The sequence below is a fragment of the Xiphias gladius genome, chromosome 20, assembly GCF_016859285.1.
Source record: "Xiphias gladius isolate SHS-SW01 ecotype Sanya breed wild chromosome 20, ASM1685928v1, whole genome shotgun sequence".
NCBI lineage: Eukaryota > Metazoa > Chordata > Actinopteri > Istiophoriformes > Xiphiidae > Xiphias > Xiphias gladius.
This window is the reverse complement of record NC_053419.1, coordinates 12,275,675-12,291,200: the sequence shown is the minus strand read 5'-3', so window position 1 is coordinate 12,291,200 and position 15,526 is coordinate 12,275,675. Positions and strand designations below refer to the sequence as shown.

Below are 15,526 nucleotides of genomic sequence, written 5' to 3'. Positions count from 1 at the left end.
AATACTAACATTTGCAGAGGATTAGCATTTAAGTGTAATATATACTTTGGCAATATATTTTTGGCAGTTATGCTACAACTTCTGATGCTGAAGTGACTTTCTGTTGAATGCGTTTGAAAGTTTTTAACAAACATTTCTTGAGTTTTAATGGTGTAACCCAATTAGTAATATAGTTTGAAACTATGCGATAGTTACTAAGAACATAGGAACACTCAAACTTAGTATTGGATTTATGAATAGCTGGTGCAACGGAAAGCTTGATGAATCTGGGCCATTGCCAAAACTGTTATTCTTTGTTAATCTCTTCTATTTTATGTATTTTCAGATCAGTTCAGCAGTGTGATTTAGCCCAGTGTATTATCATGCAGTTAAGACAGTTATTACAGTTAATAGGCCCTAATCTGTCCTCCAACCAGAGAGGGTGAAGTTTTCAGAAGTCCTTGTTTTTGTCAATTTTTGCTCCTACTAGTTTCATTGACCTAATGGATTGAGCCAACAGTCCAAACCGAGATCTGTCCAAATGAAGCCACTGTGATGGTCGCCTGAAACCAATCATAAAGAGATATTTGTCATGAGTACAGAGTTACATTGTAAATCTTTTCATGAATTTAGATCCCATTCTCACAAGGAAATAAAAAAAGATCAAGAAAAAAGTAGCCCAAGATTAAGGAGAAACACAGATTAAAGTACTGTGAAAATCACAATCTGTGATGTTTTCATTTCACATTGCTGGTTCTTACCTTCTGGTTTGTGCTCCAATGTGACTCTGAGAAACAGTCTCTGCTCTGGTGGAAGTATCAGCTGCTCCAAATAGTTTGGCCCAGCGCAGCCCACCCTGACAAGGACTCTCCGCCTGGAAACAAGTTGACACATCTGGGGTCCCATTGTCTTCATCTCTCCTCCTCTCTTTGTGCCTTCTGTCCATACTTATTTGAGACCTAGTGTCTGCATAATTCTGGCTACAGTCCTCCCCTTCAACCACACCATCCATAAGGTCAGACTCTTTTGGCCACCACTCTGGAATAGGAGCTAACAATGGACCACTGTTAACGTGTATCCCTCCACATTGCTGCTTGATGCAACCTGAATTCAGAGGACTGAGTGACTCTTCGTAATGATGACCTAACTGGTGTGAAATCTTAGTTTGCTGATTGCTGTGGCTGCTGTCCACCTTTCTGTCGGCTTGCAGTAGTGGCCAGCTGGTCACTAGGAGAGCTGAGCATGGTGTAGGTGGAGAGGCACCCTGCTCCTCAGGACACAGCTGTCTGTTACGTAATAGTCGGGGCTCCAGGAGCAAGTTGAGGTCAAAGGGCAACACAGAGAGTGGCTGCAACAGAAGCAGCAGCTCCTGAAACAAGGGCTGACACCGACCCAGTGACATTGACAAGAATCCCCAAGAGTGGTAGTATGTTGTCACGACATCTGTGGAGACAGTAAGGAACACACAAAGATGCAAACATACATATTATTTGTTTTAACAAGTATTTAACAATTATTTAACAAGGGTTTAAAGAAGTGCTTGTGGCTCTGTGTGTATTTGAGCCTAATGTTAATGTCAGCAGGCTAACATGGTCACAATAACAAGTTTAACATACCTATTTCATTCTTGACTTTGGAAACAGTAGTCTGACAACAAAATAATCTTAACTCATGGTCTACTTTTTCAGACCTTTCAACCACATCTCACAGTCTTCCTTGGCAGATGGAGCTTGCTCACCTGCCATGACTGAAAAAATGAAAACTGAGATTTTTCAAACTAAACAAGTGGATTTTAAGAAAGTTGTGTTTTCCATGTTCATTATCTAAGTTTAGAATCGACATGCTAACATTTGCTAATTAGCACTAAACACCAAGCACATATATTGGACCACAGTATTGTCTAACCCTCACCCTGTGGGGAACATGAATAATGGTACCACATTTCATTACAATCAATAGTTGCTGAGATATTTCAGGGTGGACCAAACTAACCAACCGACTGACCGACCAACATTACATCCCTAGAGCCAAAACGCTAGTGTGGCAAAAAAAAAAAAAAAAATTTGGTGCACTCACCTTTCTGACTCTGCAGGTGACTGAGCCAGAATTCCAAAGCTCTCAAGCTGAAAGAGAGCAAATAACCATCAAAAGATACAATGGCTTTTATGTACAGTAATTTCATCAGCATTCTTTAGCATCATTAGTATTATCAAAGGTAATTTGGGTACTTACTTAAGCAGGCCCATTATGAATGCTCTCAGTCTCATGCAGTGGCTACTGAGCTGGGGACACTGTTTGATTTTTGAAACTAGACTGCGGAGCACCCTGGTGGATGGACCTGTAGCCGAGTTGGACAGACATCAAAGAAAGTTCATCAAAGACCCCACAACAGTGTACCACAAACAATGCAGCTCTACTTGTACATCAAGCCAAAGCCATCTGCTACTGCTTGCCAAACTGACCCAAAGGTACATTCATGACAGTTCCTTAGAATCACCATCACTCAATTATGCTATAGTTACATATACCGATCCTAGTAGAGACTTCCACCACAGTCCAGGAGTGGTTGCGGCGCTGCCCGATGATGAGATCCAGTTTGTGATCCCTAAGCCCGTCCTCTAAAATATTCTGGATCGTTGGACATAAATGTTCCAGGACCAGACCGGCAATTGTGGGACTCCAAGAGCTGTTACCAAGACGCATCTGTGCCAAAGGGAAATAAATAAAATACAGTATATTTCCTGCTGACACAAGTTATTTGACTCCAGGCCTAGAAAGACACAGTACTGAAGGTGCTGAGCTGTGCCAATTCATACCTTTTCGTCAGGGTCTCTGCTGCTGCCAAAATGAGCCATGATCAAATCCACCGCCCTGCTCACAGACCTGAGCAAACCTAGAAATATTGGACAACAAAGATGTTTTGACAAGCTGAAGTTATAATTGATGCTTCATGCATTCTTTTGGCTGATCAAAAACACAAACAAAAATCCCCATCTAATGTAATTTCAGTGTACAACTTATTTCTTAGAATAAGCAGAAAAACAATCTGCTAACAGTGTGGGATGAATCTAACCTGTTTCCAGGACATATCAACTTGTTTCAAGAATCTTCTACAATATTCATTTTTTTGATTTGTAGTGCAGCGATATAATTTTTAGAACATTCTTGAAACAAGCTGATTGGTTTTGGAAACAGGTTAAAATTATCTTACAGCACCGGCAGATTTTCTTTTACTTTAAGGGCTCCATTATAAATAAAATTTACTTGTTAAGATTTCCTCATCAACTGGGTCAATGCACAGTCAGAAGAGAGGATGCTTTTAAGGTTCATCATATTGCAGGAACGCAAATGTGAATGAGAAGCGAAGATGGAATAGCCAGGTTTCCGTTTCAGCAATGATCCTCATTGAATTGCTTTTCTCCCTGCCCTCCTTTCTTCATCTCATACTGGCTAGCCTCTGCAAATGTCACGGTAAATTCTTTATGCATGTTGGTGCTGCCTGCAGTGCTGCACCACATTGACTCTTCACTGCTGCTGAAAATACCTCCATCTATGATTAACCATCACAAAAGGTTTGCATTTATATGATCACACTGGCACCAAGTGGCCTGTGTGGTAGCACTAATACAAAATCATTAAGTGTGTTGTAAATCATTAACACTGTTTCTACTGCATCATTCTCCCTCTCTTCCTCTTGCAGTCGCACTCCCATAGGCTACAGACCAGATGGCTCAGCCAATCTTGTGCAGGGAGAGTTAAAAATAGGTCATGTTTGAAAGGAAGCCCCTTCAGGGTATTGAAGGCACTTCTGCAGCACAGTGAGATTTTATTGTTGCTCTCAGCGGCTCATCACTGGATAGACAATCCAATCGAGGAGGAATCCTTAAGTCGTTACTGCTACTGAGTCACTTTTTACTCCATTCAAATTCTTATGTGTGTCATATACTGTGTTTCACCTCATGTTTTATACAAACCAATATAGTGTATCCATCATTAGTTGACCCTCACCTCTCCTCTGAAGATGGCTGATAGACAGGGACTCATATGATGTGTCGGGCGAGAGGCAGAATTCTGTGGGTGGCCTGTCACTCAGGATCAGAGATTCACTGTGCTGATTCTGACTATGCTTCCCACTGAACCCAGCAGAGTTCTGGATTTGCTGTGGATGAAGCCCAGAGGCAGCCAAGGAGAGCAGAGAACTCAAAGACGAGAGAGGAGCTACGGAGGAGAGGGCAGCTGTAATACTGCCGTGAAAAAGGCCAGAGTCGGGAGCAGTTGCAGCTCTGTACTGTGGGAATTTCTTTTCTGGTTGTGAGAATGTGGGAGGAGATAAGGAGCCTTGCAGGTTTGGGTGATGTGTATCCGTGGTTAGGGGTAAAGTGGGTGGTGTATGAGAGAATACTGAATGGTAGGAAGTGTGGTTCTGGGACTCATGGGGACTTTCAGGCTTAAGGTTGGCATGGCTCTGCTCAGGGGTGAGGTCAATCAGGTCCTGGTAGGTGGGAATTTTAACAACTGATTTTTTCGACTGATTTGGGGCTGAGATCAGATTTAAAAAACTGTTAGTCTGAGTTTTGCCTGAGTACGGGCTTGTTCTATCTTGCACCCGAACTCTGGGCTTTGGGTTGGGGTGAGATGGATCAAAGCTATTTTTTGATGTACATGGATTCGGACATCCTTGGCTTCTGCTGGACTGGCTCCATGTGTGTCTGCGGCGGAAGCACTCCGGGCTCGGCGTGCAGGTGGAGCAGGTATCAGAGCTTGAAGGAGCTTCCAGGAAGATGGGGCAGTGGCTGCCCATGGGTGATGGCTGAAGATTAGAAAAGCACTGACTGCTTTTTCCCTTCCCCTTGAAGCCTGGCTGGGAGATACCAGACTTGCTGCTCTTTTGATTTATGTACTGTTCCAGAAGACAGCCCAGGTGTTGGGTCTGGGACTGGGGTTTGCCTGTGGGAATCAGAATGAAGGGCTGAATGGGCAGCGAGGTCGGCCTCTGGGCCTTACTGTAACGCACCACTGCATTTTCCAATGAACATGCGCCTAGAATGAGGTAGAGGATAAGAGGAGGAGACCGAACAGATGTTAGATTAGCTTTGCACTTAACAAAAACTTTCATTTTTTCTGATATTGTATCTTTGCATAATTTGTTCTCCTTCTTATAAAACCTAGCAACAAAGAAAAAGATGTCTTCACCAGTCTTACCCTTCTCAGTAGCGTCAGTATTACAGTGCTCCTGGTCCAGAATCACAGATGGCTGTGTGGACACAGCACTTGTGTCTTGGCATTTACTGCTGCTATGTGGGCTACACTGGCTGGGGCACAGTGAAGACGGAGTTAGGGAGAGGTTCCGGATGCTGTCTGTTTGTTTCTTCCTGCAGAGGGCTTTGTCAGTGGAGGTGGTGGCAAGCCGGTAATCATAGGTCTGAAACTGGGAGCAGTCAAACCCAGTGCTGCACTGTGCTGAGGAAATCCTCTTTTCCTTTTGCTGACCCTCTTTCTCCTGAAAGGGATAGAAAACAAATGATACAACTCCTTAGGTTTACTCAACAAAATCAGTCAATTTTAAACAAGCCATTGGTACCACTTTAACTAACCAACTAACGGCTACAATCATTTACTAATGCTTTATGGGTATAATGCAAACCATTAATAAATATTCATGGGTTTTTCACTTATAAGTAATTAAGTAGGCAGTTGTAACTGTTGATACGTAACAATTAAAGACTTTTGACACTAATCCATCAAGTCGCAGAAAAAGTTAATAGGTTTCTAATAAATGGATTTTGGACGTGGTACTCTGCAGCTGTTTTCCAAAATGTAAGGGATCAAATGGTTCATTGGAGGGATGGCGATATTCATACTTTAGAATACAGAACATACATACCATGTCTGTGTTAGTGTATGTTGTTCAGTTGTGCCCTGTAAAACCCAAGTATCTAGAAAAACAGCCCTCTTTTCAGCTTTATGAAAATGCACTCCGATAATCCAATGTGGTTTGAAATGGTTTACTTATCTTACGAAGCAGGAGAATTTTCCCAACCCTTTAGGTTTACATTAAAAAATTCCAAATCACCAAATTTCAGGATACGTGGTTTTTGCTGAACAGCAAAAACATCCGAACCTTATTTTTTAAATATATTTTTCCTGTAAAATTCGATGTTTAGAATAGAGTACTATCAGACGGGCTGTTTTATTCAAAAGTTACCGTCTTTTCTTCTTTGTGTTGTCCTTCCTTCTTATGATGAATAAAGAGGTGGTCAAAGGGAGGGAAGGGGCTGCTTCTCTTCTGACCCTCGGGGCAGCTGGTGAGACTGGACCAGGCTGGGCTGGGTGACTGGGAGGAGAGGTCACAAGTCACAAGCTTGTAGTACTTCTGGTTGGTCCCCATGGTCAGTGTGGCCTGGCTTTGAAGACAGGCAGTCAGGTCTGATACCTCCAGAGAAGAGAGACCTGGGGCTAGCGTCTCCATGGAGTAAACGTTGCAGTTAGAGTCGAGGCCCTGAGGAGACCAGCAGGAAGCAGAGGGCGCCATGTCAGACTGGTCTTTCGGGGGAGAGGTAACTGTCATGTCATCTTGTTGGAGGTCCTCGGTCAGAGTCTGGGGAACAGGTTGGAGGTTAAGGAACACAGATCCCTCACATGATTGAGAAAGGTTAACTGCAGGGCTGCTAAGGTCATGAGGCGTGGCGGGGTTGTTGCTCCTGTTATAGATAGTGCAGAAGTTAACCAAGACGCCATCAGAACTGTTACAGGAAGAGTCGCTGACATACTCTGTGTGACTGTTGGACAACAATTCTGGGGAAAATTTGTGTTGGCTGTGGATGTCGCAGGACGTGTTATCCTTCAGTCTGTCTGAGACCTGCTCTCCACAAGCCCTGATGGTGATGCCAGATCTGTTCAAATGAAAGCACTGGCATTCAGTCTGCATTGGGCCCAGCTGGTTAGGCTGGTTAGAGAGCCACTCTTGGTCACTCTCAGTGCCCAGCATTGTCCCTTCATTTCCCCATTCACTGTCCATGTCTCCACGTGGCATTGTATAATTTCTGCCATGATTGCTTAGTGGCCAATTAGAATTTCCATGCAATACAAAAGATGAGTCCTCATGATATCTGTGCAGATTATCTCCATCACTATCTTCATCTTCCTCATCCACATCTAGCTCTGTATTGGGAAGGAATGAGTTGCGCGACCGCAGACTGCCTCTACCCTCAGAGCTTTCCTTCTTTAGATGGGAGCTCGTCTCCTCTGGTGACGAGGTGGAGTCGCATCTCCCGCTGCTGTCGCTGGCCCCCTCCTCCTCCGCTCGGTCCTCATTGAGACTACTGTAGCTGCTGGAAAAATGTCTTCGGCCACCGGTGAAGGCATGCTCTCGGTCGAGCGAGTCTTGCTCTGGTAGTGACACAGCTCGGGTCAGGCCTACTGAGCACAGACGGCCAGGCCTCTTGGCCGAGCTGCACAAGGCCTGGACTGGAAGTTGCCATGTGGGAAGCTGAACCACAGGGAAGTGACACGCTATCAGGGTGTCCCCTGAGAGACTGGACGCTCCAATCATACTGCTTGATGAGGTTGGACCATGGATACTGTCTCCATGTTCCTAAAATTAAATCCTGAAAGAACGGAATAGAGTAGAAGAGAAGAGAATCACTTTTATGTGTGATAAATCTGATTTGAATGTGGTATCAATGGTGCACAAATATAATCACAACTATGCAACGGGAAGGATACAGGAGTAGAATAGTAGATTACATGTGTAAAAAAATAGAGTAAATGGAAAGTGAATTACGACTATTACTACTACGTATTCACAGTTAGGTTGTCGAAGATTAAAAACATATTCAAAAGTAAAAGGTTTTATGGATCTTTGACACACTTCCTGAGGCTCATCAGACATTATAAGCAGTACAAAAATGTTTGTGTAATAATAAACAAATCTGAATTTGCTAAATATGAGTGAAAACATTTTGAATTCTGTGCAGACCATGAAGACAAATATTAATGCTGCATGTAAATGATATCCGTATAAGTCATATATCTGTTTTTGGTATCCGCATTGTTTATGCTGATCTCCCTGTGCCTGCCCCTGGGTTTTTCTTAGTGGTCTTTGTAATCCAGGGCTCATCACAAACACAGATTAAGGAGTAAACATTACCTGTGTAGGTGCTAAAATTAACCAGTGGCTTTTCTAGCTGTATAGCTACAACAGGCTCATTGCCCCAGGGACCCAAATACAGATTTTAGTGGTTAGTTAAAAAAAAAAATTCATCTTTAATTCTGGGGTAAGAGCATCCCAACAGAACAGAAAACGATGAAAACATAAAGCATAACTGCAGGCTACTGCTGTCAGAGTCTGCTCGCTCCCTTTACATCGCTGGTCCTCCAGTTCAAGTCCTACTGTGTTGTCTGCATCTGGCCCTCAGCACAGCCAGCCCTCCATTATTCAGTCAACCATTAACAAACTCCTCCCCTCTCTGCCTGGGCCAACCACAGTCTCTCACAGTTGCTCAGCTGCTCTGTAACTAGGACAGCTGCACTGCAGACACGCTCCGTTGGTACTGCTAAGACTAAATACATTTTCCCATCAGTTTATTTAATTCGTGTTACCATATTCATACATATTGCTCCTGATTGTATACATATCAAGCTCAAAACAAAAAACTACATGCAGGTATGATAATAATGATCCTCATCCCTTCATGAAATACCACTACAAAGATTATTAATGAGTAAAAAAGTAATAACAAAGCATCTGGAAACTCTGCAAATGAAATATTTAAACACTGGAGAGTGCTGATGACATTCAGTTATAGAGAAGAAGAAACCAAAGTGGATAAAGACGAAAATCATCCATTCATCAGTTATAAAAACAATATTGCTAGGATGCAACCACCACCAGTTACCGATATCTGCCTTCAACAGTATTACATAGCTGCAAATTAATAGTGGACTGAAAATCGTGTTCAGAAAATTAAATATTTTAGATGCAAAAACTTCTGTCTTAAGACAGTGTTTGGGCTTTGTGTGTTACAGAGGTGTCAGTTCGTGGCTGTCAGACTGGTGTGCTACTGTCTGGGCATAACGTGTAAACAATCTAAACATCTGTTGCACAAGACCATGACGATGTAAATCCTCTTTGTCATCCCATTGCTAGAATAACAACATCCGACATTTTCGGGTGAACCTTCTGTAGAGCCCAATTTCAAACAACAAATATTTAAAAAAAAATTTTAAAAATTGGCGGACAGTCTGTTTTTATTCCTTCAGATATGACTCAATTTGAAGGTATTGTTATATTTAAATGTGATTAGCCATTAACCCATTGCTTAAAAAAAAACCAAAAAAACAGACTACTGTTTGACACTGAATTGCAAAGCTCCGCATAAAAGTATCTTTCTTATGGCTGTAGCTCAGGAGGTAGAGCACGTAGGCCCTTAATCATAGCGTTGGTGTCTTGTCCTTGAACAAGTCACTGAATCCCAAGCTGCTCCTAGTGGATGTGTAGGTGTGAGGGAAAAAATGTAAGGGAAAAAAAAAAAGTTTTGTTTGTCATTAAATCATTTTATATCAGTATGTTAACATGTAATTATTGAGATTATTGTCTCTGGTAATGTAATATGATACTATAATTAAGGTGAGGCCGCTTTGCATTGAATCTTGATTTCTCCCGTCCCTGCTTAATTTCCAACAGTTCAGTAGTTCAATACCACAGCAAAGTAGGGCAGTGGGACTGACTAGCTGTCTACAGAGGACTAACAATTTCCCCGCACAGTGGATAGGATGGAAGTCCCCTCATGCTTGCAGCATAAATATCTCTGGCATACAGCTCTGTCCTCTGGGTACTGGAGCACACTGAGATGCTCGTGATTAACTGAATTATTTCACTGGAAATGTCTGTCGGGTCACGTTAGCCATCTCACATGAAGGATGAGGCTGTGGCTCTGTGGAAGAGACGAGTCTGTGGAACAAGCGGTGTTGTTGTGTCTGTTTTGCTTGGACACAGACTCAGATCATGATGCTGCTTGTTATCAGTGATGTCTCTCTGTAACGTGACTGCATCATTACAGCTCATAGTGGTCTATACTGATGTGAGGAAAAGTTGCAGTGAGAACTCGGTAGTAGTTAAACGTGAGCTGATCTTCGACCTAAATCCTGAGTCAAGACAGAGAGGTGGGGAAGGTCATGGAGGAAAACCGTTGTGTATGGTGAAATGGCTTTGTGTGTGTGTGTGTGTGTGTGTGTGTGTTTGTCGGTTTTCATAATGAAAATGAATTATTCAAAAGGTGTTAAAGTGGGACATGTTGGACGAGAAAGAGATTTTAGTGTGCATACATGCCAAAGGAGCGATCCATGACACAAGTAGCATCTCTCTCTCTCCCAAACTCACACACACACGCACACACGCACACACACACACACACACACACACACACACACACAGTCAGGAGACCGTTGAAAACTGACTTCAAGCCAAAGTAGCGAAAGCACATTACAAAAAAACACACAAAAAAAACAAGCGCCCATGCATTTGCAGCATCACCGGATCATCTCCTGGTACAATTTAATATTAACTCCTACTTGAAGACAGTCGTCAGTCAAAGGTGATATCCATCCGCCTCGTCCAGGTGACTTTGATTTGCAGGTGCGGTTCAGTCCAAAATCACGCAGCCAAACATTTCTTTAAAAAAAAAAAAATCACGCGAGTGCTCGACGCACCTTTCATGTGGAATGTGCATAAGAAAACTCATATTTTCAGCTCTATTACTTGACATCTGCGATTAAAATCGATGCCTTATCCCGGCAGTCTACGACTGTAATACAGGTTCATACGAAAAACCGGTCCGACGCCGAGGTCCGGACAGGGGCAGCTGTCCCCACGCCGCCGCTTCAGCGCCGCTCCGGCCGGCGGAGACGCACACGTCACGGCGGCTTTAGCCAATGAGGAGCGAGGAGTCCCCGCCAATCAAAGCATCCGAGGCACCCGGTAGGAAAAGAGTCAGACGCCCGTAAGCACATCCCTTTTTTTAAAAGAAGGATAAAAATAAACCTCAGGAGTAGACATATAGCTTATAGCCTAGTTACAGCACAGTGCCTGAAATGATGAGTCCTGTATCGTTTAATGATGAGTCACAAATATGACATACTACATTATAAGTGATTAAAAATACAACCTACTAAGGAAAATGACACAATGATATTTAATAATACACTATAACATTCTGATCATATTACTGTTCACGAGCGGATATTTATATTTTCTAATTTATAACTTCAGTTTTTATCATTTAGAATAAACGTAATTTAATATTGACCATTCAAAGTAAATTGAAAAAAAACAAAAAAATTTTTTCAAGGGCAGCATGGCGGCGATCCTCACATCATTGACAAAATAATTTTGGCATTCTTGTTGAAATAGTCAGTGCAATTGTGAAAATCCCTACACAATGGAGATATGATACATAAGGTCACAATAGTGTGATCAAAAAATATAGGCTACTAAGGGGAAAACAAACCCATTATATTAATTCATTATACCTCTATAACATTCTAATCATATTACTGTTCATGATCTGAAATTCTTATTTTCTCATTTCTAACTTCATTTTTTGTTATCTAAAATGACTGTAATTTAGTATTCACCATTCAAAATATTTTTTTAACAGTGCAAACCGTTGATGTAATGATTAGTTTATAAAAATAATACAGTTAGTACAGTGCAAAGCACAGTGTTGGTCACAATAGAAACGTGCTGGTGCCATATTCAGCTCAGCTCGCCCTCCAGTGGTGAAAATTTCATTTGAATACCCCCATTTTAAGGAAATTTGACTTCTAAAGCCATAATTGACATAGAGGTAATGCTGTTCTATGATGTGGGTATCAACAAGGAATCCTCACTTACCAAGGGACAGGGCTTGTCTCCTTGCCTAAGTTTCTTGAAGTCTTTCAGGTGGACTCCACGTAAATGTTAACCTCCAGAAACATAAGCACTTGTGTATTTTGGATCATTCAGGGATTAGCCCCTCTACCAGCTGGCTTCCAAGCTGGTAGCGTGGGCTCTCAACTGTGGAACAGCTGAGGGCCTCGAGGCCTCAAGGCATGCTGGATGTGAAAAAAGAGGTGTGAGAGGAGCCCCACCCAAACTATTTGCTAAACATGGGACACAATCCCGAGCATCAAACATGTTGTATGTGAGCATATATACCAACATGGTGAGAAAGAGGAAACCCCCCCAAGCCTACCATGTTAACCTGTTTAAGTGCTGGACTAAGTCACAGATATTAGTGTTACAGTGGACAGATATTAGAGGTCAATTACTTTTTTTAACAATCAGCTCATCTCATCAACATGTGACATAACATTTGTTTTCTCCAAACCACACAGTAGCAAGAATTTGATATATGAATATGGTCAAAAATATCGTCAAAATTCCCACAATTACTCCTTTTAGGATAAAAGTGACCTTTGACACAGCAACTATGACCAGTTTCCTGTTAGTATTCACACACATATGTAATACTTATTCATATTTATTTGAAATTCAACATTTTTTGGTATTTTATTTTCTATCGCGAGAGCTTTTGATAGAAAAGCAGCAATACAAAAATAATAATTATTAAAAATATGTAAAAGCTGTGAGACAAAGCTTGTCCCTTTGTTACTGAGACCTTAAATATCACCACCAGCATGACCTTGGATCAATAAATACAGAATGATTTCCTTGTACTTTCTAGTTATTCCAGTACATTAAAAGAGTAGAGGGAACTGTGAGGAATATTTTAATTGGTTTTCAATTTGTATTACAGTTAAAGAAAAACAAATATTTGTCAAAACAACCTCATAAAAATGTCAAGTATATTTACATATTTACATTATTTACAGAATGTACAAATAAATATATAATAATAACATTAACCAACCCAGAGCACCTCACAAACTCTTCGTGAATATTTGTATTTTCTTTCGAGAAACTTGTTCAGATGTATAATACAACCTGTCTAATGTTTTGCCAGATTTGTAAAGAAATGAAATGCTAAAAACAGTATCATTGTAGATAGAGCCATTTTACTGTTTATGTGAATCCAGCTTTTACAGCGTGGTTTTGCTACAGTGCAGTGCCAGATCAAATTACTTTAACTGATAAACATCCAGCATGTCTTCAATTCAACCTAGAATATCAGAGCAATAATTTTATACAGGGTTAATGTTGAGACAGGTGGCGTCCATCCATCAGGTAGGTGCTTGTTTTGTAGACAATCACGCTGATTGAGTCGTGTTTGTGTATCTCTTCTTTAGTTGTAAATCCAGAGGACACATCTTTTTTTCCTGTGAAGAAAAGGAGCAACTTTATTGCAGTGCCATTACTTTCTGACTTTCTCCACATCCTGCAAAATGCATGGGGACCCAACTTTACAAACTGCACAAATACTGTCTAGTGCAGAAATACTTTTGGATGTGAAAATCGAGAAAAGGAATATTATGTCTATTTAATATTGTATAGCATCATTTGGAGGAACATATCTGGTTTTATGTAAATGGCAAAACATTAAGGAGAGACCCCAAAAGTAGTAAATAAAATTTATCAGAACACAATCTTCTGACTGTTCTGACGTTTGAGTTTCCTTAAAATGCCAAATGTGTGATTACTTAGGCTTCAGCATTTCTGGAGAGCTCTGCCGTACCTGCAGTGTTTTGTAGCGCATTCTAAGTGATCTCTGCAGCTGGCGCCAACAGGTTTCATGCTGTTCCAACGCCACAGCAGGGATCGTTTGGTCCGCCGGATCAAATCATTCAAGTGTTCAGGCAGAGGCAGGGAATTGACCTGTAAAAGTCAAATATAAGACCTTTTAAGATCTCATGACGACCTTCATGATATATTATACAGTAATAAAAAAATAAAAATAAAAAAAACATTAAAAATGGTGTGCTGTATTAGCAGAGAAGAGATCGAGCAAAGTCTACAGTAACACAAGGGTTATTAACTTACCTGAATGGCACAGATCAAAGACAGGAAAACCGATATTATGATGATTTTTTCCTTAAGAGTCCTCATGCTGGTTGCAGGTCAAATTCAAGCTAGATGCTGCTCTGCAGTGCGGCTCGTGTGTTGTCCCATGCGACTTGTATTAAAGGCTTTAATGGGGTTGGGGAGGAGTTATCCTCTGACAGATATCAAAGATTAATTTGTCAGTGTGCTAAGTCAAAGAATGAGGCTGAGGTTTGGCAGAGGAACTGACCTCGAATCACGGCCAGTGATGCAAACCTCTTTGTATAGAGGTACTTATCAGTTTTATAAAAACAACTGAAGTGAAAGTTTATCTGCAGGGAGCCAAAGTACACTTTAACCTGTTAATTGAGGACAATTCCACGTCGGAGGTGTGTAAACTGAAGCCTTAACATGTGTCATGGACTGTGGAAATGTAGCGTACCCATCCATACATTTACGTCACCTCTGGAGTCTCCAATTCATCTGAGCTGCACGATTTGGACTATGGGAGAAAACTGAAGGAAACCCATATAAACACAGGGAGAACATGAGAACTCCACATAGAAACAACCAGGTCCAAGAGCTGACCCCAGCTAGTTTGGATCCTAAGAATGGCTGAGAAATTCTGGCAAATGGAATTGAGGGAAGTTTGCCAAAATTAGAGAAAAATAGACCATTGGTTTATCCTTGGGGCAGAGAATAAGCCCTCTTCCAACCTGAGCGTCTAACTAGATAAAAATACAAACCTGTGGTTATACTGCTGTGACTGTAAGTTTGAATGTGACACTATAAAAAGCATACGTCCTTAAAGGAACAGTTCAATATTTTTTTCATTGGATGACAGGATGACCACTCCCGTCTGTCCGGTAAAGGTACGGCTATAGTCAGCAGGCAGTTAGCTTATCTTAGCATAACAAATGGAAGAAGGGTGAAACAGCTCTTTCAAAACTGGAAAAAAAAATCTAACTACCCACACGTGATTAATACATCAGTAAAAAGGACAAGTTGTTTTAGAGATTTCTACTTTTATAGATATAAGGTGTGAATTGGGGAGATATTTGGGTACTGGAAGGCAGATTTTTCGACAGCGTCCAAGTTGCATTATGGGTAATTTGCGACCAGGTGCTGACAAAGAAGAAAAGACATGGAGTAAAAAATGCTATCTCTGGTTCTGCTGTATTGATTTTGATACTTTTTTTTAACTGTGTATCGTGAGTCTGGCAATGCTACAGGGGTGCAATGCTAAATCAATGGATAACCTAGATATAGATTTATCTTTCAGAAGAAAATTACAGTATAGTTAAGTCTCAAATGCAACCTCCCTTTAAAAAAAGTTCTAACAAAAATTCATTTACATATATAGTAGGTTTGTAGGTGTCAGCCTTTCAAAAATACTTAGTGTAGTTTATATAGTTGTATAGTATGTATAGTAGTATAGTTTTACTACATAATGATCCATCGGCTGAATTCAATAGGGGTGTGTGTGCATGCGTGTGTATTAAGTGCAGCTATTACTAGAGAAGTTTCAACACCATTTTCTGCTATCTGCAAATAATAAATTAGTCAAAC

General features: G+C 41.2%; 2 protein-coding genes across 2 annotated transcripts; both read right to left on the bottom strand.

Annotated features, from left to right (window-relative positions):
- Positions 1-430: 430 nt before the first annotated feature.
- Positions 431-7,531, bottom strand: LOC120806686 (iporin). Its single transcript, XM_040158062.1, has 9 exons — positions 6,185-7,531; positions 5,182-5,470; positions 3,988-5,019; positions 2,796-2,872; positions 2,508-2,682; positions 2,212-2,317; positions 2,056-2,102; positions 738-1,422; positions 431-545 (listed from the first exon to the last, which is right to left on the bottom strand). Exons 1-9 carry the CDS (start codon positions 7,529-7,531, stop codon positions 431-433), a joined length of 3,873 nt encoding a protein of 1,290 aa, XP_040013996.1.
- A 5,849-nt stretch (positions 7,532-13,380) lies between these two features.
- LOC120806685 (liver-expressed antimicrobial peptide 2) lies at positions 13,381-14,034 on the bottom strand. The gene is made up of 3 exons (XM_040158060.1): positions 13,958-14,034; positions 13,653-13,792; positions 13,381-13,402 (listed from the first exon to the last, which is right to left on the bottom strand). The coding sequence occupies exons 1-3, from the start codon at positions 14,021-14,023 to the stop codon at positions 13,381-13,383; spliced, it is 228 nt and encodes a 75-aa protein (XP_040013994.1). The 5' UTR covers positions 14,024-14,034.
- Between the last annotated feature and the right edge of the window lie 1,492 nt (positions 14,035-15,526).